The 22,741-nt window shown below is 42.5% G+C and overlaps 1 protein-coding gene across 7 annotated transcripts in view; it reads right to left on the reverse strand.

Annotated features, from left to right (window-relative positions):
- Window positions 1–9,538, reverse strand: part of SLC9A7 (solute carrier family 9 member A7) — a 167,426-nt gene extending 157,888 nt beyond the window's left edge. For 4 of the 7 annotated variants that reach the window (XM_009234778.3, XM_009234779.3, XM_009234776.3 and 1 more), the window contains exon 1: window positions 9,037–9,518. In XM_009234778.3, coding sequence (XP_009233053.1) covers window positions 9,037–9,370 — 334 coding nt within the window. In that variant the 5' untranslated portion in view covers window positions 9,371–9,518. Of the gene's footprint in view, window positions 1–9,036 lie in introns of all 7 variants that reach the window. The other 3 variants (XM_054544154.2, XM_054544153.2, XM_009234775.3) reach the window with 2 other exon arrangements.
- Between the last annotated feature and the right edge of the window lie 13,203 nt (window positions 9,539–22,741).

Consider the following 22,741-nt stretch of genomic DNA (forward strand, 5'->3'; position numbering starts at 1 on the left):
TTTGGGTTGAAAGGAGCAGGCATTTTGCTCCTACTTGGATCCAAGGCCCCCAGGCTGATCTAGCATAGGAAAACTAAGTTTTCCTTCTCATCCTGCCTCATTCCTCACTGTTCTACACTGGAGCTTGAGGGCGAAAGTCTTGGCTAACATAAAAGAGTCAACTTTGGGTCAGGCACAGTAGTGACACCTGTAATCCCAGCACTTTGGGAGGCCGAGGTGGACAGATCACTTGAGGTCAGGAGTTTGAGACCAGCCTGGCCAATATTGTGAAACTCCGTCTCTACTAAAAGTACAAAAATTAGCCGGGCGTGGTGGAGCATGCCTGTAATCCCAGCTAGTCGGGAGGCTGAGGTAGGAGAATCGCTTGAACCCGGGAGGCGGAGGTTGCAGTGAGCAGAGACCGTGCCACTACACTCCAGCCTGGGGGACACAGCAAGACTCTGTCTCAAAAAGAAAAAAGAAAAAAAAAGGGTCAACTTTGCTTTGTTTTCTACTCTGGGCATAGATTTCCCTCAGAGACCTCCTAGGAAGTGGTAACGGGGCGGGATTCAGGTTCTGCTCTATCCTGGCCAAATACATCCTCAGCTATATTGAGTTCATCCTTTAATAGATCCCAATTTCCCAATTTCAAACATGTGACCTTAAACAAAGGAGGTACTTGACCTAGGTTTCAATTTCTTCACCTGGGAAAATGGGACCAATATTAGGATCTTCAAACATTTTTATTTTTTGGAGACAGGGTCTCACTCTATTGCCCAAACTGGAGTGCATTGCTGCAATGACGGCTCACTGCAGCCTTGACCTCCCAGGCTCAAGCAATCCTCCATCAGCCTCAGCCTCCCAAGTAGCTGAGACTCCAGGGACATGCCACCATGCCCAGCTAATTTTTATATTTTTAATAGAGACAGGGTTTTGCCATGTTGCCCAGGCTGGTCTTGAACTCCTGGGCTCAAGCAATCCTCCCGCCTCGGCCTCCCAAAGTGCTAGAATTACAGGCATGAGCCACCACACCCAGCCTGATCTTCATACATTTGATGTGAAGGTTAAATGGCTTAACGTATGCAAAGTACTTAACACAGTGACAGACTACTCTAACAGGTGCTCAATAAACAGTTACTATTTTTTTCTACTATTATTTTATTGGAAACAACATAGTGAATGTTTTTGAAGGGTGAAAACTTAAATATTCTTATTCATAATTGCCCAAACTTGGAAGCAACCAAGATGTCCTTCAGTGTCCTTTACATTTGTATGTAAACTGTGGTACACACAAATCACATGCAAATCCTATTACTTCTCTTTTCTGGATTATGTATAACAAAGTACTCATCAAATACTGCAACAGAGATTGGCTAGCTGCTTTCCAAACCTGTTCCTCTTCTTCCAACTAGACTGTTTCCCTGGCTCCCTTCCAGTTAGATGTGGCCTTGTAACCAAGTTCTGTCCAACAGAAGTGGGCAAAGTGATGCAGAACATTTCCAGGCTTAGCACATAAGTCTTCCCCATATGATCTTCATTTCCTTGCTTCATTCATCAACTGGAGGAGGAGGATTCCAAGGCCATATGGGATGGGGAAGCCACAAGATGGAAGGCATCTGGTCCCTGAATCACAACGTAGAGACAGCCACCTGCCAGTCCCTTGCACTGGTCCATTACATGAGTGAAAAACAAATTTCTCCTATGTTAAGTCACTGAGATTTGGGGTTGGCTTGTTTTAACATCTAGTATTACTCTAATATAAATACTCATATTGATTAAAAGCCAGGTAGCATGCTTTAACTAAAAGAGAAAATTCTCCTAACACATATTCTCTTGTATGTTAAACAGAGGCAATTTAAAAAATACATGAACTTAAGAATCAAACAAAAAGTGAAATGAAAAAGAAGTTACTGGCCAGGTGCAGCAGCTCATGCCTGTAATCTCAGCATTTTAGGAAGCCGAGGCAGGTGGATGGCTTGAGCGCAGGAGTTCGAAATCAGCCTGGGCAACATGGCAAAACCCTGTCTCTACAAAAAATACCAAAAAATTAGCCAGGCGTAGTGGTGAGCACCTGTAGTCCCAGCTACTCAGGAGGCTGAGGTGGGAGGATCACTTGAGCCCAGGAAGTCCAGGCTACAGTGAGCTGAGATTACACCACTGCACTCCAGCCTGCATGACACAGTGAGACCTTGTCTCAAAAAAAAAAGAAGAAAGAAGTTACTGATTCTCAAGTCACGTAAGCCTAACATCACCTCAGGTAAACTAATGTCAAACAGTGTTAATCAGTGCTAGAAAGAGTTTAATGAGAGTAACAGACAGGACGTGTACAGCCTCACCTGTACAATCTTCCAGGCAGGGAAGTTAATAGGTTGCAAGCTAAGAGGGGGATTAACTTCTTTTCCAATCTTTCATCTTAATGACAATGTCAAAACATACAGAAAAGTTGAAAGAAGAGTATAAAGCATACCCTTTCACTAGGCACCTAGATTTATCAGTTAGCTAGTAGGCTGCAATATTTGTTTTCTCTATATAGGTGGTATGTATTTTTTTTACTGAACTTTTTGAAAGTTGCATATATTAGGATTCATATACTTCACCCCTGAATACTTCAGCTTGCATCTCCAAAGAATGAGTACATTCTCCTGCATAACCTCAATTATCACACCTACAAAAAATAATAGTAATTCTTTAATATCATCTAATACCTAGTCTACATTCAAATATCCCTACCTATCCCCAAAACATCTTTTATAATTCATTTTCATGAACTAGGAGCCAATCAAGTTTCTCGTACTACATTTAGTCTCTTTGATCTCCCTTAATCTAGAACACTCACCCTGCCTTTTTGTTTCCTTTGACGTTGACTTTTTGAAGAGTCTGGGGCAACTGTCTTACAGATCATCCCATATATTGGATTTATCTGATTGTTTTCTCATAGTGTTTTATAACTTGTTTCTCTATCCTGTGCATTTCCTGGAAACTGGAAGATGTGCCTAAGTCCTTGATTTGATTCAGATTAAACACATACAGGAAGGATACTACATGGGTAAAGCTGTACACTTCCTGTATACCATGATACTAGATAGTCCCACAATGAGCAAGGATACATTTGATGACTTGCTTATAAGATGGTGACTGCCAGACCTCTTCACTGTAAAGGTACCTTCTTTTCTTTGCAACAGGCAAGTAACCTGTGGGGTGACAGTACTTTGCAAGTACCATGTTCCCCAATAACCTTTCACCTAGGATTCTGGAATTCATTGAAAACCCTTGTCTAAATAAACTATCACTAGAGGTTGAAAAATTGTGATTTTTCTAATTACAGCATTCCACAAAGGTTAACTTTTTAATATTCTAAGAAATGCTTTTAGTAAATGTCATTTTTCTATTTTTTAAGATACAAACATTTTACTTCCATTTATAACTTTCAAATAATAAGTAAAAGTATTCTTTATATCCAGAGACCGCTTTATAAAGAACATTTTGACAATCCAAGGAAAATGCTATGTAACCACATAGTACAATCTTCTATTTATAAAATATTTTTTTGCTACATAAGTTATTTGCTTTATTTTTAAACAACGTTTAAATTGCAAAAGTAATGTGTCAGTATTGAAGAACGTTCAGGCCATTTAGAAGAATATAAAGGAAAAGTACCATCTCCCCTCTCTCTCTCCCAACAACTCATCCTGCTCCCAAAGGATAAAGCTTGCATATCCTTCCAGAAAAGCACATATATCATACATAAATTACATACATCATGTTTGTGTATATACAGTATATAGTTATTGAAAGATCAAATAGGATAATACTATACATGATGTTCTGTGCCTTGTTTTTTTTCCACAACACTATGTGTGGACAGTAGCCTTAAAAGGACATCTCAAAACACCTCTTTTTATCAGTTGCATAGTATTCCTCAATGGGAATGTGCTATAATTTAACCAGTCCCACCTGATGAGTACTGCAATTTATTTCCACTGCAACAAATATTGCTGTCTATATACTGCAACATGCTAGCACAAGTATTTCTGATAGATTTCTGAAAGTCCAAGAATTGAAAATGCTGAATAAAAGGGTAGGTGTGGGCCGGGCACGGTAATTCCAGCATTTTGGGAGGCTGAGGCGGGCGGACCACAAGGTCAGGAGACTGAGACCATCCTGGCTAACACGGTGAAACCTCGTCTCCACTAAAAATACAAAAAGGAATTAGCCAGGCATGGTGGCGGGTGCCTGTAGTCCCAGATACTCAGGAGGCTGAGGCAGGAGAATGGCGTGAACCCAGGAGGCGGAGCTTGCAGTAAGCAGAGATCGCACCACTGCACTCCAGCCTGGGCAACAGAGTGAGACTCTGTCTCAAATAATAATAATAATAAATAAATAAAATTTAAAAAGTGTAGGTGTGTTGTAAATTTTTTTCTAGGTATTAACCAAAAGCCCACCCCAAAATATACAATTTTCCTCACTTCCACTAACTGTGTCCTAATGCATTTTAAAATTACAGCAGTCCACTACTGAACAAACCTCAAGTAGTAAAGCCTGCCAAAGAATCACAAAGCCTAAAATGAGAATGGGAACTAATATTTACCAAGTGCTTAAGTGTCAGACACTGCACTTGACCCTTTAGAATATCTCAATAACACAGCAATTCTGTGAGGTAACATAATCTCCATTTTCCAAAAGAGGAAGCTAAGGCTCAGAGAGTTTATCCAATGCTATACAGTTTTATAAGCAACAGGGCCAGCATTTGAACCCAGGGTTATCTGGTACCAAAGTGAGACCATACAGAAGCTGCTCCCAACTGGGGCCAAAGTGAGGGGCTCTTAAAAGGGGGGACTCCTGATTAACCAGGAAGGAGATGGTTCCAAAATGTTTGCTTACAGGTTCAAATGTTAATTTCATGTTACCGCAGACAGTCATCTTTTTCCCCTTCAGACTTTGCCTATGAGCCCACTCTCAGGCTGTGCTTAGCAATCCAGCTCCACCACAGCAACAGTGAGCTCACAACCCATAGAACCTAGAGGGGCTGATTAACATCTTTTTGGAAAGGTGATAGGGGTGGTGGAGGAGGAGGAAGCGAGAAGCAGGTGGTGGGTTAGCATGGCAGAGTCAGATTATTTTGGATCCATATCAGTTGTCACAAAAACATTATGGGGGAAGTGGAACTACCGTACATCTGAGAGAGAACCACAATGAACTGGCACAGTCTGTTTACACCACCTTTCCCTGCCCTAAACACTTTCTATTTCTGCTGCACAGACATGTAGGGCCCAGTAACTTTAGGATGGCACTTAATCACATAACAGAGACAGACAGCTGGGAGCTCCCTGGCCTGACAAAACAGGTTAGACTGGTGGCAGGCAAGTGCCTGGCCCCGCTGCCCTGCAGCTCCAGTGGTGGGGTCTGGGGGCTGCTTTCAACCTTCCTGGGGAGTTAGGTCTGTAGCTACCTTCCCTTGTAGCTGCCCTGGCCTGTCAGGGAGGAATGCTTATAAGTGTCCCTTGGTGGGTGGGGGAGTTCCTTTCTGTTTAAACATTAAGCATTCACAGTGTGTCTTTTATTTTCCTTAGGTCCTCTGCACCCAAGCAAGCACTTATTATGGGATCTATTTGTGCACATCACTGCTAATGTAACATCGACTATTCTCTGAGGATAATGGAATAAAGGGAAGGAAAAAGAGGGAGAGAGGGAGTGGGAAAGAGAGGGTGAGAGAGGGAGGGAGGGTGAGAGAGGGAGGGAGGGAGAGAGAGAGAGAGAAATCTCTTCCCCTTTCCCCATTTTATCTCCATCCCAGACACAGGGCTCAGAAAAGCTCCAAGGGCACAATTAACAATTGAAAAGTCATGAAGAAAACTGATAACATAATGTGATTTAAATAGGGAGAAGTAGGCGTCAAATTGAGTGATTTGAGGAGCATGTTAAAATGCTATTACAGCCGGGCGCGGTGGCTCACACCTGTAATCCCAGCACTTTGGGAGGCTGAGGTGGGTGGAAGTCATGAGTTCAAGACCAGCCTGGCCAAGATGGTGAAACCCAATCTCTACTAAAAGTACAAAATTTAGCCGGGCATGGTGGCGGGCGCCTGTAATCCCAGCTACTGGGGAGGCTGAGATGAAGAATTGCTTGAATCCGGGAGGTGGAGGTTGCAGTGAGCCGAGATCGTGCTACTGCACTCAAGCCTGGGTGACAGAGCGAGACTCCGTCTCAAAAAAAAAAAAAGCTATTACAAGACCAAGAAGCACAAAAGGTTATACGGTGACCTCTCCCTCCCACTCCTATTTCACAGCCATCTAGTTCCTCTCCCCCAAGGAAACCAATGTTATTCATCTACTGCATGTCCTTCCAGAGATATTTTATGACTATACCTATAAATATATATATATAAATTTATCTTAAATGTAAACGCTGTTCCTCTCAGATTAAAGTGTCACTTAAACACAAAAAGGTGGCAGAAATTAATTTTAAAACTTTTTCTCAAAATAAAGAGTTTTGAAATTCACAGTTGAACTCTTTCATTCATAAACATTTAAAAGTTAAATTGTTTGCCTCCAGAAATTAAGTTGGGTTCCCAGCACACAGTGGATACTTTAAAAATGTTTCCTTAGGTCTTTTTGTCATTCCTTATTCAGAGCCAAGAGGACAATTACTCACTTCCTCTATTGATATAGAGAAATCAAATTTTATTTTTTACTATTAAAAAAGAGAAGTCTTGAAAAATCTTTACTGGATTCACTTGTGTTCAAAGATTTGCTTGAATCACTTCATTGTGTTTATCAAAACATCATGTTGTACATCTTAAATGTAGACAATTTTTTAAAAGATTTGCAAACTGAATTTTAAAATCAGTTTAAAATCCCCATCCCAAAAGTCTTCAGTATATTATGAATAATCAGCTAACCACATGACATTAGAATTCAGATTAGGGGGACCTTGCAGCAGAAGACCAAACATACCTGAGAGAAAGAAGAAATGTTTTCTCACAATTACAGACAATCCTTAAAATATCAATATTTGGCATAACCTGAGACATCACATATTGACAAACTAAATTTCTTTATACATTTAAAGAAACACTAATACTCAAAGATATAGAACAAAATTACACAGGAATGCTGAGATGATATTGCCTTTTCTGAACAGTCATCAGTTACACTAGATTTGTAACTTGATTGTTCACAAAATAAAACAGTACACTGTAGCGCAACCAAATGGCTGAAAGATGGAGGTGAGTTTTAAAAGTACGTATCAGCAAAGGAAAATTCCACTGTTGTCTTTAAGCCTTAAGATAAAGGTGACTGAACTCCTCAGAACACAGAGTACTCTCTAGAAAATATATTTTTAAATCCCCATTTATTTTCCATCCCTTGAGCATGTATTTACGAATCTGTCAAATCTACCTCCTATTTCACATTGTCCTTTAAAAAACTGGGTCTAGGGCCTATTAAATAAAAATATTTTCACGGTTATCTATATAAAGGCAATTTTCATTTGCATCATGGCTTGGAGTCAATCACCTGCAATGACCACGTGCTTCAATTCCCCCCTGTCTGTCTTCTCAGGAAACCTCCCAGCTTACCTGCAGGCCTGGCGTCAGTCATTTATCACCAACTGACACAAACCACAGAGCTCAACAACGGTCAGGGATGGAGGCCAAAGTCTGTGTTGAGACCTATAATTCGCAATCACCAAACTCAGTTTTAGACCTGGTCCTGTTTCAAGATCTGTGTACGTCACTACTTCATCAAAACTGGAGGGCTCTTAACAGCGCTTGCCCCTTACACGGTTTGGCTGCAAGGGGCCTGGTGGCCATGAGCCCCGGCTATCAAAAACTAATCAAGAAACATGAGAAGCAAGGCCCAGAACCAAGGGTAATTTTCACATTAAAGGTTAAGGTTTCTGCTTTCCATTCTCTATCAGGGCACCTGGATGGAAACTGAATAAAGAAATCCCTCAGTATACGTGATAAAATAAAATTTTCCCCATTGGGAACAGTCATGGAGTGGCTCGTCTATTTCGTGTGAGGATGCCAATGTGGGCTTTAACACCACTGAATTACATTCAAAAAGAGAATATCTGACTCCACTTTGGAGTCATGGGCAGGGCGAGTGGGGAGGCAGGGGGCACAGAAGAGGAAGAGGGATAACTCAGATTATGGCTGACATCCATGTAATAAAGGGAGATTTGTACTGACCACTGTGCATGTAACAAACTGTGTACCATTAAATCTAGAAAAGGATGGTAGCATCGGCCCGCCCCTAACAACAAAAGATGGCTGACTCCAGAATTAAAACCACGACTTTTCCTCTTCATACATTCGGAAATGTATCTCAAACTCACTCCATGTTACCGTCTTAGGAATACAAAAGCTCCTCTTCGTTTGAGAAAGCAAGTAACTGGGTATAACTTCCCACTTGGGACATAAGAGCAGGAGGCGTGCCTGTCTCCCCGTCCAGGCCTGACATGGTGGTGCCACTCACTCTGGGTCCTGGACCACTGCTCACCTTTCACCACACTTCATGCTCTGACTTTATCATTAAGAGACCTGGGGATATGGACCTCAGAAGTGGGTACCCACCCAGGCTGACCATGGATGTGGCGTCCGAGAGGCCCCACTAACCCATACCCAAGCAAAGACACTTTCAGACTTCGTCCCCACTCCCTACTGTGGCCTGTCCCCTGAGGTGATGCGGTCACCTGGGAAGCCACCCACCTCCAGCCACCACGCAGGCACACACACCCTATCGAGCTCAACTGGAGCGGGAGGTGGTGGGTAAGAGGTTTGCAACAGAGACCGAACGGGGCAGACGGAACCACCTCTGTCCCTTTCATTTTCCTGGGTTCCCAATGCAGAAACGTGGAATAGAGGTGGAATTGCTTTTAACGGTAGCAGAGAGCCAGAAAATGCAGACAGTTGACCTTGGGAACCAACACCGTCGCAGCGGGAAACGTAAAAGAAACGGAACACGTTGGCAAGTGAAGGGGGAGCACCGCGCGGCGCCAGGAGGAGCGCGGCGGCCGAGGGGTGTGGAGGGCGGGGGGTACAACAGGGGTGCTCACCATAGATCATGGCCAGCCCGGTCTCGTGCAGAAAGCGCACCCGGCGGTGCTTGAAGAGCCAGATGGTGAGGATGGTGAGCGTGAGCAGCAGGATGAAGGTGAGCAGGCTCACGCTGTCTTGCCGGTGGCTCTCCTCCGCCTCCTTCTCAGTAGCGAGCTCCTCCATGGCGCTGCTGTCCTCGGCCGCCGCCCCAGAGGAGGAGGCCGAGGCCGCGGCCGCGACTCGCAGCCCCCAACCCAGCAGCAGTGGCAGCAGCGGCAGCAGCAGCAGCCGTGGCGGCGGCGCCCCGGTAGCCCGACCCGAGCCAGGGCGCGCCGCGTCACCAGGCTCCATGGTCCCGGGGCCCCCCTCGCCTCCTCCGAGCGGGGACTAGCAGCCCGCGCCGTCGGCGGGTTCTGGCAGCACCGCGGACCTGCCGGAGTGGCCGTGGCCGCCGCAGCTCCTCCTCCTACTCGCGCCGGGCCGGGGCTGCGCCCGGGGCCGCGCGGGGGAGGGGCGCGCGCAGTGCGCAGGATTCCCCAAGCACCGCCCCCCGCCCGCGCACCTGTTCGTCCCCCGGCAGCGCCACGCCGCGCCGCCCCGTGGGCCAACCGAGCCACCCAGGCGGGGCCGGGTGTTGCCCTCGGGTCTGCGGGCCGGCCGCCGGCCGCTTGCCTCTCTGCGCTTCTCACCCCGTCCTGGCGCACCTGCCCAGGCAGTCTGGGGTCGCGGGGCCAGTTCATGGGCAGCCGCCGCCGCACTTCCTAAAGGGGACGCCAGAGGTCGCCGGCGCCTAGCGGGAGCATCGGCTTGGAGTGTAGCCTTGCGGTCTCGAGTCCCGTCTCTGGCGCCACGGCGAAGTGTTTAATCTCAGGCCAGTGTGCAGCCGCCCTGGGTCCAGTAAAGTGGGGGCTGTCAGTGAACCGAGCAGCCCCGAAGCCACGTTAGCCCCTACACCTCTCTTTCCTCATCTCTCAGGTTGCCTTCCAGCCCCAGAATCTGCTAGGTTTCATTCAAACTTCTGTTCTCATCAGACTCAAATGTGAGGACTGATAAGAAGTTGGAATCGGGGGAGGGCGTTGAAGTATCTCCTTCCTCACTTGAAGGAATAGACTTCGTCTGCGCTGTGCTACTAATCCCCTTGGGGAATAGGGTTGAACCAGAAGGAACTGAACGCTTGCCATTCCTGGTAGATGAGCAGTAGCTGGTCCTAAGGTGGTGGTGGGAGGTGGGGGTTACCCTGATGACCCTTTCTTTTATGTTGCTCACCTGGTAGCTCAGAGATTCTTTTAATGACTCTTAAGACCAAGGCCAGCTCTGAACAAAATTATGGCGTGGACTCTGAAGGATGAAGCCTCTTGGAACAAATTCTCGGGAAAACTAGAATCTTCAATCCACCTTGCTCCTCTGGTCAAGGAAGAAACAAGATCAGATTAATCACTGAGTTCCCAGTGCTTAGCACTGTGCTCATGTGTTTATTGAACCACTCTGAAATCTCTACCAAAAGTGTCCGTGTTTTCGCTCCCAGGGGAGTTTGCATTTTTAAGAGGATTCATTGAAGAAGGTGATGCTTAACCAAATGGAATAATAGGGTAGAGGTAGCATTAGGTAAGAAAACTCTTTGGAGTATTGCAGCCTTCCTGGTTCCCCTGTAGGTGAGCACTCTGCCAAAGCTGTTTAGTGGTTTCTTTACAGCAGGGAAATCTCTTCATCTAGATTTTAGCTAGCCCCTTTCCCAACTCCTCTAGGCAGTCACTCAGCCCCTGCAAGCAACCATATACTTTGAAGTTCCACACAGGTTTCCAATAAAATTGCAAATACTTAAAACCTGGATGGGCACTGTATTGGTCATAATATTATGCCCCCTTGGGTGCCCAGTACTCAAGGACAGAATTTCTCTCTTTAGAAAAGGGCAACTCAGGAGCTACCTTAAAAGTACAGACTTCTTAGTATTTGTGGCAGATTGTATTTTTTAAAAAGATGGCCACAATCATATTTCCAATCCCAGAACCTTACCATCCCCCATCAAGAAGGGGCATCTATGTTCCCTCCCCTTGAACCTCAGTGAACCTTTATGACTCCCTCAAAGAATATAATGTGGTAATGGAGATTATGTGATTTGTGAGGCTGGGTCATAAAAGGTAATCTAGCTCCTGCCTGTTTCATTCTGTCACTTTCCACTCTAGCTAGGCTGGGCACGGTGGCTCACACCTGTAATCCCAGCACTTTGGAGGCCAAGGCAGGCAGATCACCTGAGGTCAGGAGTTCAAGACCAGCCTGACCAACATGGCAAAACCCCGTCTCTACTAAAAATACAAAAATTAGCCGGGTGTGGTGGTGTGCACCTGTAATTCCAGCTACTTGGGAGGTGGTGGCACAAGAATCACTTGAACCTGGGAGGCAGAGGTTGCAGTGAGCCAAGATTACACCACTGCACTCCAGCCTGAGTGACAGAGTGAGACCCTGTCTCCAAAAACAAACAAACAAAGAAATCTAGCTACCTGGAAGCTGACATATTGAAGAAACCATGTGGAGAGACCACGTAGCAATAGAGGTAGATGCCACAGGAGACCCAACTTTTTGAGTGTTCCCAGCCCAAATGCCACGCATGTGAATGAATGAGTCTTCAAATCAATTCTTTCCCAGCCACCATCTTACTGTAGACATATGAGAGGCCCCAAGCAAGAACCATGTCGCTGAACCTAACCAACATCTGCAACTGTAGCATAATAAAATGATTGATGTTATTTTAAGCTACTAAGTTTGAGGGTGGTTTCTTCCACAGCAATAGATAACCAGAAGAGTATTTATTATGTAAAGTAGTTCCCTTGGGTAGAGTAAGAAAAGACTAGTCCCAACCATTCACAAATACACACCAAAGAAAACACTCCATTATCTGTACATATTTATGTGTGAAAACTAACCTATATAATACAGGAGTTCTGATTTCAGTTAACACAGAATAATCACACTAAACCCATTACCTGCTACTGAATACAGCTATAAAATGTGAACAGAATGCATGCAGCAACTATTTGAGGACTCTGGAAAGTAAATTGTACCACATAAACTGAGGAAAAACAACAGAATTTGAAGTACAACTGAACTGGCAGTGAATTTACCATTTTTTTCCTCGAGTCTCCACTAGACTGGACTCAAGGCAGCTTAAAACCCGGAAGGGAGCATCAACATGGACAGAGAGAGCTCCAGGAAAAGCAGAAAATTGGTCTCCTAATATTCAGAGAAAGTAGGAGAAATGTGCCATTTTTTTTTCTTTTCTCCATTCTCTTACATTTTAGCCAATAAGCAATCCCACTGTGGCAGCTGAGTCAACAGTGACAATGGAGACAGCAATACCTTCAAGCACCCAAAAAATGCTAAGGGAGGGGAGAACCTTCCTCTCTGTTTGAAGTAGCTCTGGTCCCAAGACAGTGGGGCCAAACCCTCAGTGATATATATTTTTTCACTCTCTCTGTCCTGATGCTTGGCCCAAGACATGGACAAAGTTTCAGGAAATACATAACAGAGAGGATTAAATAAAGACCCAGATTTCTGGACAGGCACAGTGGCTCACCCCTGTAATCCCAACACTTTGGGAGGCCGAGGTGGGTGGATTGGTTGAGGCCAGGAGTTGGAGAACAGCCTGGGCAATGTAGCAAGACCCTGTCTCTATGAAACATTTAAAAATAAAATTAGCTGGGCACAGTAGTGCTTGCCTGTAGTCTTGGCTACTCAAGAGGCTAAGGTGGGAGGCTCACTTGAGCTCAGGAGTTTGAGGCTACAGTGAGCTATGATCACACCACTGTACTCCAGCCTGGGCGACAGAGCGAGACCCTGTCTTTAAATAAATTAAATAGTCTAGATTTCTTGCCAATTGATTAAAAGGGGAACTCCAAGGCATTACAAAGTTCCAAGGAGACAGTAGAGAGGAGAGGACCTTGGGAAAGGTCCTTATAAAGCTTTTATGAACTCCTAGGTTCACCACAACCTGCACATGGATCTGATCCTAAATAGCATACCAAAGACTGTGATAACTGAACTAAGAGGCAGAATACCACCCAAGCCCTAGACTAGCCACTGGATAAAACACATGTAGGACAGATCTGAATAGCATTACAAACTTTTGAAAACTGAATTGACTTTGGAGCCACTATCCACAAAAGGCATGTCAGAACTTGTGATCTAAACCCAAGCATCTCTATTACAAGCTAAAACAAAAATATGAATATTTCCCCATAGTATTAAAACAAGATACAAAGTCCTATAACATAATATTCAAAATGTCCAGGATACAACCCCAAATTATTCAATACCTGAAGAACCATGAAAATCTTAACTTGGGTGGGAAAAGGCAGATAACAGACACCACTGTTGCGGTGACACCAATGTTGGAATTATCTGAAAAAGACTTTAAAGCAGCTATTATAACGATGCTCCAACAAGTAAGGACAAATAATCTTGAAATGAATGTAAAGATAAAAGGCTTAGCACAGGAGTAAAAGATAAAAGAAAAACCAAATTGAAATTTTAGGCTGGGCACGGTGGCTCACACCTGTAATCCCAGCACTTTGGGAGGCCAAAGCGGGTAGATCACAAGGTCAGGAGTTCCAAACCAGCCTGGCCAACATGGTGAAACCCCATCTCTGCTAAAAATACAGAAATTCGCTGGGCATGGTGGCATGTGCCTGTAATCCCAGCTACTGGGAGGCTGAGGCAGGAGAATCACTTGAACCTGGGAGGTGGAGGTTGCAGTGAGCTGAGATCGCACCACTGCGCTCCAGCCTGGGTGACAGAGTGACACTCCATCTCAAAAAAAAAAAAAAAAAATTATAAGTGAAGAATACAATAGCTGGAATTTTAAAATTAGATGGATGCAATAGCAGAATAGAGATGAAAGAGTCAGTAAATACGAAAATAGATCAATAGAAATTATCCAACTTGAATAGCAGAGAGGAAAAACTGAAAAATAAATAGAGCCACAAAGACCTATAGGAGATAACAAAATATCTAACATTTGTGTCTTTAGAGTTACAGAAGAAGAGAAACAGTGTGGTACAGAAAAAAAGATGTGAAAATATAATAACTGAAAACATTCCAGATAAAGCAAAAGACACAAACCTGCAGATTGAAGAACCTCAGCAAACCCCAAACAGGATAAACCCAAAGAATCAAAGCATAGACATATTATATTCAAACTGCTGAAAAGAAAAACAAAAAAATGTTTAAAGCAGAAAGATAAAAATGACATATTACATACAGGGTAACAACAATTCAGATGACTATGGATTTCTCATCAGAAACCAAGAAGGTCATAAAGACATGCACAGCATTTTTAATGTGCTGAAAGAACTGTTAACCAAAAATAATACATCCAACAAAAACAGATTTCAGTGGGAAGAAATAACACCAATACTGTACAATCTCTTCTAGAGAGTCAGACAGTTGAAGAAAAGAAAGCTACATACCAATATCTCTCATGAACTTAGACATAAAAATTCTTAACAAAATATTAGTAAATTGAATCTAACAATGTATAAAAAGAAGTATACACCATGACCAAGTGGTATTTATCCTAGGATTACAAGGCTTGTTCAACATGAAAAAAATCACTCAATGCAATCCACCATATTTACTGTCTAAAGAAGAAAAGCTGCCTGATCATACTCACTGATGCAGAAAAAAGCATTGACAAAATTCAACATCCATTCATGATAGCTTTCAGCAAAATAGGAATAAAAGGGAACTTCTTTGACCTGATAAAGAGCAGATACCCTCCCCCCCCAAAAAACCGCACAGAATATCTAGCATTATTAAGATAAAAGACTGAATTCTTTCCCCTCAAGGTCGAGAAAAGGCAAGAAAGTCCACCATCACCACTCTTAGTCAACATTGCATTGGAACTCCAAGTCAGTGCACTAAGACAGAAAAACGAAATAAGAGGCATACGTATATAGCAAAAATCACAATATATAAATTTTAATGGAATGCTGGGGAAACAGAGGAACTAAAAACACAGGAAACCAAAAGAAAAGGGAGGAAAAAAGAGAAATTCTCAAAGGATATTAGAAAAATTCTCCTATTCATAGATAATATGATCATCTACTTAGAAAAATCTCATAAAATCTACAAAATCCTAGAACCAAATAAGTGAGTTTAGCAAGGTCTCAAGGTGCAAGGTCTGCACAGAAAAACCAATCATATTTCTATATACAGGCTATGTGCAATTGGAGATGATTTTTTTTTTTTTTTGGCGGAGTCTGGCTCTGTCGCCTAGGCTGCAGTGCAGTGGTGCAATCTCGGTTCACTGCAATCTCCGCCTCCAGGGTTCAAGTGATTCTCCTGCCTCAGCCTCCCAAGCTGGGATTACAGGCACCCACCACACCTGGCTAATTTTTGTATTTTTAGTAGAGACGAGGTTTTGCTGTGTTGGCCAAGCTGATCTTGAACTCCTGACCTCACGTGATCTGCCTGCCTCGGCCTCCCAAAGTGCTGGGTTTACAGGTATGAGCCACTGCACCTGGCCAAAAAATCTTTAAAATGTATCATTCACAATAGCATAAAAGAAAAATATTTAGGTATAAATTTTTAACGAAACATGTCCAGGATCTATATGCTAAAATCTATAAAATGTTGATGAAAGAAATCAAAGAAGACCGGAATCAATGAAGAGACATGCCATGTTCATGGATTGAAAGACTAAGCAAAGATGTCAAATCTCTCCAAATTGATATACAGATTTAATAAAATTTCCATAAAAATCCCAGCAAAATGTTTGGTGAATATAGCCATGTGAAACATAAAATTAATAGGAAAGTCAAAGTAACAGACTAGCCAAAACAATTTTGAAAAAGAAGAATAAAATTGGAGGCCTCACAGTATCCAATTTAAGATGTACTGTAATGCTACTATGTAAAGTAATAAAGTATAATCAAGGCAGGGTAGCATTGGTGAAGGAATAGATATATACATCAATGGGACAAAATTAGAGTCCAGAAATAGGTCTACATACAAAATTGATTTTTCACAAAAGTGCAAAAGCAATTAAATGGACAAGGTACGTTCTTTTCAATGAATTGTTTGGAATTATTGGGCATCCATACACAAAAAGAATGAACCTTGAGCTAAATCTTATACCTTGTACAAAAATGAATTTTATGTAGATTATAGATTTAAATGTAACATACAAAACTGTGAAACAGCTACAAGAAAACATAAGAACACCTTCCTGATCTTGGATTAAGCAAAGAGTGCCTAGATATGACACCAAAAGAACAATCCTTATATGAAAAAATTGATAATTGGACTGCATCAAAATTAAAAGTTTTTGCTCTGCAAAAGACACTTTTAAAGTAATGAAAAGACAAGCTACAGAGTGGGAGAAAATATTTACAAAACATATTCAACAAAGCACTTATATCCATAGTACATAAGAAATTCTCCAAACTTAACAGTAAGAAAACAACCCAGTTGAAAAATGGGCAGAAGGTTTAAACTAACACTTTACAAAAGACGATATGTGGATGAGAAATCATTACATGAAGAGATGTTTAACACCATTAGCCATTAGGGAAATAAAAATTAATACCATGATTGCCACCTATTAGATTGACTTAGAATATTAGAAATAGAATGACTAAATAAAAAATACTGACAACACCAATTGGCGATGAGAACGAAGAGCCCCTGGAACTCTCTTACGTTGCTGGTGGGAATGCAAAATGGTAAACCACGCTGGAAGACAGTTTGGCAGTTTCTTATAAAGTTAACATGCATTTATCCATAAGAACAAGCAATCCCACTCCTAGGTATATATGTATATATCCAAGGGAAGTGAAAATGTATTCATCCAAAAACCTGCACAAGGATTTTATTGTTGTTGTTTTGAGAGAGAGTCTCGCTCTGTCACCCAGGCTGGAGTGCAGTGGCACAATCTTGGCTCACTGCACCTTCCGCCTCCCAGGTTCAAGCAATTCTTATGCCTCAGCCTCCCAAGTACCTGGAATTATAGGCATGTGCCACCATGCCCAGCTAATTTTTGTACTTTTAGTAGAGATGGGGTTTCACCATGTTGGCCAGGCTGATCTTGAACTCCCAACCTCAAGTGATCCGCCCGCTTCGGCTTCCCAAAGTGCTGGGATTACAGGTGTGAGTCACTGCGCCCAACTTTTTACATGGATGTTATTAGTAGCTTTATTTATAATAGCCAAAAACTGAAAACAACCCAAATGTCCTTCAGTGGGTGAATGAATAAAAAACCGTTGTATGTTCATACAATGGAATACCATTCAGCAATAAAAATGAATGAACAATTGATATACTAATAATTTGGATGAATGTCAAAAGCATGCTGAGTGGAAGTGAGTCTCAAAAGGTTGCACACCATATTATTCCATTTTATGACATTCTTGAAAAGATAAAAGTATAGTTACAGAGAATGGATCAGCAGTGTCTGGGGCTTAGTGGGAGGGGGAGGGTATAACTATAAACGGATAACACAAGGGAGGTTAGGGGATGATGGAACCATTCTATATTCTGATTGTAGTGATGGACGTATGAATATGTGCATGTGTTAAATTCAAATAATTGTACAAGAAAAATAAATATTACTGTAAGTTAATTTAAATAATTTCTCTCTGTCATGTGTTAACAAACCCTCTGCTTACCCTTGGACATGCTACAATTTTATATTAGTTTAAGACGGTGGTTAAGGCCTCAAGAAGTCCCCAAGAGCTATGTCTTGGGTTCAGTCACCCTGAAATGTGGCAGATGAGGAAAACTGAAACCTGAAATTCAGGCACACCCACAGGATACTATGAAATATATGGGCATAAACACTAGCATTGGCGGGGCGTGGTGGCTCACGCCTGTAATCCCAAAACTTTGGGAGGCTGAGGTGAATGGATCACTTGAGGTCAGGAGTTTGAGACCAGCCTGGCCTACATGGTGAAACCTCATCTCTACTAAAAATAGGAAAATTAGCCGGGTGTGTTGGTGGCATCTGTATTCCCAGCTACTCAGGAGGCTGAGGGAGGAGAATCGCTTGAACTCAGGAGGCAGAGGTTGCAGTGAGCCAAGGTTGCGCCACTGCACTCCAGCCTTGGTGACAGAGGGAGACTCAGTCTCAAGAAAAAAAAAAAAAGAACCAGGAAGGAAGCTTCTCCCCTCTGGCTGCCTTCCACTCTCCCACAAGTGCCTCCCATTGGCAGCACCTCAGCAGCAGCAACCAGGCCTCCTAAGAGGACCTCATATCTATTCTGCAGGGCCTTTGCTCTGTACCGCCAGGTTCTGGTAATCCTACCTCTTCCCTGTTGTTTTTCCAAGTTTAGGGATAGTAGCTGCTTCTTGTAGTTATTATCTCTGGGTTCTCTCACAGTTGCCTTTTTGCTGTCTCATTTCTGCATTACCTATGTAACCAATTCCTTATCTTAACCTCCTCTGCGGGAACATGTAGTGGCCTGTTTTCCTGTGGACCCTGACTGATACTCAGCCTTTGGAGACTTGAAGTATAGAGTCAGAGGGCAACCAGTTGTAAGGCTGACCGTGAATTCCTTGTGTTTGTTTGGCCTCTGCTTGCATTTGTTCCTGCACTTGAAGATAAAATCACAATTCCAAAGCGCGGTACACAAGGCCTATGGTAGACTTTGCTGGTGGTTCCTGATATTTCTGATTCCCTTCTTGCAAAACAGACGGATTGCATTGATTGCATTTTTCACCTCTTTGACGTTTGAGGTGACTTTATGACTTGCTTTGGCCAACGAAATGAGAATGGAAGTGGTGAATGTCATTTCTGGGCAAAAGTATTTAAGAGCAGATGTATGTGTTCTCTCCACCTGCTGCAGTGAGTCCTAAAGCCTCAGGCTGAGATGGTAAATTATAAGGTGGAAAAGCCTGTGTGTGACATGTAGTCTGGGAGATCATTTTTATTTTACTTCACGGTTGTTACCACAGTGTAAAGTAGCCTATCCTGACTAATAATACATTTGTGATTCACCCCCTGCCACCTCCCCTCCTTCTCACTCTTCCCTAAATGCATCGATACCTTACACCTTTGGGCTGTGCATATGCTCCACCTCTTGCCTTACCAATCATTTTGACCTGGCAGCTACTGCTAGTTGTTCAAAGCCCAATTCAGATGCTACCTACTCCAAGAAGCCTCCTTCATCTGGTTTTGGGATGTTTCCTATATTTTCTCCTAATAGCTCATGTTTACTCTTTTGTTTTAGACAGAGTCTTCTGTCACCCAGGCTGGAGTACAGTGGCACAATCTCGGCTCACTGCAACCTCCCCTCCTGGGTTCAAGGTATTCTCCTGCCTCAACCTCCCTAGTGACTGGGACTACAGGCGTGCGTCACCACGCCTGGCCAATTTTTTTTTTTTTTTTTTTTGTATTTTTAGTGGAGACAGGGTCTTGCCATGTTGGTCAGGCTGGTCTCGAGCTCCTGGGCTCAAGTGATCCACCCATCTTGGCCACCCAAAGTGCTGGGATTACAGGCATGAGCCACTGCCACGCCTATAAAGTAAACATGGCCTCCTGTATACTTTTAACATGACATTTCCCACATTGTATCATATTATCAGATTATTTATTGATATACCCACTTTATATTAAGCTCTTTGAAGGCAGGGATGGAGTGTCTTCTGTTGTATTTTTTGCTGTTTTATTTGTTTAGCTCTAGCTTAAAAAATGCATTGAGCATAATGCCTGGTACATAGCAGATGTTCAAAAATATTTGTTGAAAGAATAAATTATTTCAACAAAATAAATAAATACATTTATTATAAAGTATAAATAAAGCAGAGGATATGGTTTTAAAAATTTAGCTATATACTTATAATGCAATTTAATTGGAAGTCATTTTGTGCATTCTATATTTTGTCAAGGTACCCCATGTGGATTCTTGGTCATCTACTTTATTTAGAATTCATATCTCTTAGTCATTATTTGCTTTTTTTCTAATGTATTTTCTGCCTCTTTCTTACTTTTGTTGCTCTGTTTCTATGGAGTATCAGCTGGCAGCATTCACTTAGTTGATCTATGTTGGTAAATATGTATAGTTAAAATTCAATTCAGTCCGGGAAACTGGAAAGATTTAAATATCTTTAATGTTTAATGATATTTAATTAAATATCTTTAATTAAATATATTTAAAGATTTAAATATATTTAATGCTATAGTAACCCTGTAACATGTTTCAAATTAAATAAAAGCTACTTTGAAATATAAAGGGGTTATTTTTGTCAGATGCTTTATTATCTCCAAACCAGAGCTGTTCATTTTTTATTCTACTTCCAAAAACCAAATATCCCTCCCAACTCAATTTCAAAATATAGTCTTAGTTCAGATTCTCCAGAACAAAAGCAAAGTCATTTCTAGGCACTCATAGTTTTGTTTTATGTTTCTCATTATACACATTGAGATTCTCTAAATGTGAGTCATTTAAGCAAAACCTTGGGAAACCTCCAGATTCCTTTTTAATTATCTTAAATTCATCTGAAAATATTTCAGCAAATGCAGGAGAGAATGCCCTTATTAGCAAGATGTTTTAAAATCGAGAAGAGCCTATTATGAACTCAAGATACTCCCTAAAGGTTTTATTAACAGTTCAGGATTGTCCCTTCTATCTGCCTGTTCCTGTCTCACTACAGAAAGCAAAATGTAGGAATTGCAGTTTTTAGCTCCTCTTAGCATCTTCCAGATTTGGGCTTCCATCCAAGCTCCCACTGCAGTGCACCACTCTGTGAGTCGATGACAGGCAAAGTCGAACAGCCCCTGGGGAACCTTCGTGGATGTGTTGAATACCATAAACATAAATAGATAATCCTTATCTTAAAGCAAAAGAGGCAGAAAGACACGGAGAAGACCCAGGCACCCTTGCCTTCATGTCTGTACAGACCCACACAGACTGTATGTTTAGGATTCAGTAGCCATGTTAGAAAAATGCTACCTCAGACCCTATTCAGGGTTAGCTACAGTAACCTTAGGAGTCCCTTCTGATCATCCTCTTCCCATGGCAGCTGCAAACTTTCGCCTCTGCCATGTATGGGAAAATTGATCACTTAAAAGGAACTCTTAAGGTTTATTAGAAATGCTTTTGCTGTAAGTGGCAGAAAACCTGCTCCCAAAGACTAAAGTGAGTAGGACTTTATCTTGCTCATATAACAGGCATTCTCTCAGTAGGAAACCACCAGCTCAGTGACTCAAGGATGTAACACGACTCAAGGATGCAATCCTAACATGCCAAGCTGTTAGGACTGAGAAAGAGATACTGCAACTAGAAACATCAGGTACAGGTTTAGAGCAGGAAAAAGTGGGAAGGGCCCTGCAGCCTCTCTCCTTTTATCAAGAAGGTGAAAGCTTCCCCAGCCCTATCTCCCTGAGGCTCAGCCAACTTCTGTTTGGATCTCATTGCCCAGAGCTTGATTAAGTGGCCACCTCTGGCTGCAAGAGAGGCTGGAAAAATGGGGAACAGTTTGTCACAATTGGCTTGGTGCAGTTGCAAGACATTGCCTGGCAGGGCACACTGAAGCTTCAAGGAAAATTAAGGATCCAGTAGCTATGAAGAAGGGAGTGGGTAGGCAAGTGCTAAGCTCTACCTCCATGAGTCTAATCAGGAGCATTACACCCAATTGTAAGGCAACCGATTTTTGCTGGAGCAAAAATGTGCCATGGAGGATGGTACTGTGTCTGCTAAGAAGATTCTCCTCCCATATTCAGCCATAGAAAGGAACGCTATAATGTGGATGAACCTCAAAAACACTATGCCAAGTGAAAGAAGCCAGACACATGATTCCATTTATATGAAATATCCAGAATAAGCAAATCCATAGAGACAGAACACAGATTGGTGGTTACCAGGGGTGAGAGGGAAGGGGTAATGGAGGGCAAGCATTTAACAGGTTTAAAGTTTCCTTTTGGGATAATGAAAATGTTTTAGATGTAGATAGAGGTGACTGTTGTACAACATTGTGAATGTACTAAATGCCACCAAATTGTATACTTTAAAGTGGTTGGTTTTGGGTTACATGCAATTTAGCCTCAATAAAAAAAGAATATTCTCTTCCCTTCTGCTGAATAAAATATTACGAGCTTTATGCCAATCAGCTTTGTACAGCATTTATACTTCAGTCCCTACAAATTCATCTTGGCAGTAGTAGTTTTAATATGAGCCACTTATCTGTGGCTGAGGCAGAGACAACTAGTCACCCTCCAATATCCTTTTCTTCTATCCCTTTCTTCTTTAGTAACGAAAACCTAGGCCAGGCGCAGTGGGTCACGCCTGTAATCCCAACACTTTGGGAGGCCAAGGCAGGTGGATCACCTGAGGTCAGGAGTTCAAGACTAGCTTGGCCAACGTGGTGAAACCCCATCTCTACTAAAAATACAAAAATTAGCCGGGTGTGGTGGCAGGCACCTGTAATCCCAACTACTCAGGATGCTGAGGAAGGAGAATCACTTGAACCTGGGAGGCAGAGGTTGCAGTGAGCCGAAATTGTGCCATTGCACTCCAGCCTGGGTGACAGAGCAAGACTCTGTCTCAAAATAAATAAATAAATAAATAAATAAATAAAACCTAGTCAATGTGTCCGCCTAAAAAACAAAAACAAAACACTAAATTTCCCAGACTCCCTTACAGCAAAGTATGGCCACGGACTAAGATCCATTCAGTGAAATGTGAGTGGAAGTCCTGGGCAGGTCTCCCGGCTAGGATCTTTAACAGTGCATGA

Source organism: Pongo abelii, chromosome X, assembly GCF_028885655.2.
Source record: "Pongo abelii isolate AG06213 chromosome X, NHGRI_mPonAbe1-v2.0_pri, whole genome shotgun sequence".
NCBI lineage: Eukaryota > Metazoa > Chordata > Mammalia > Primates > Hominidae > Pongo > Pongo abelii.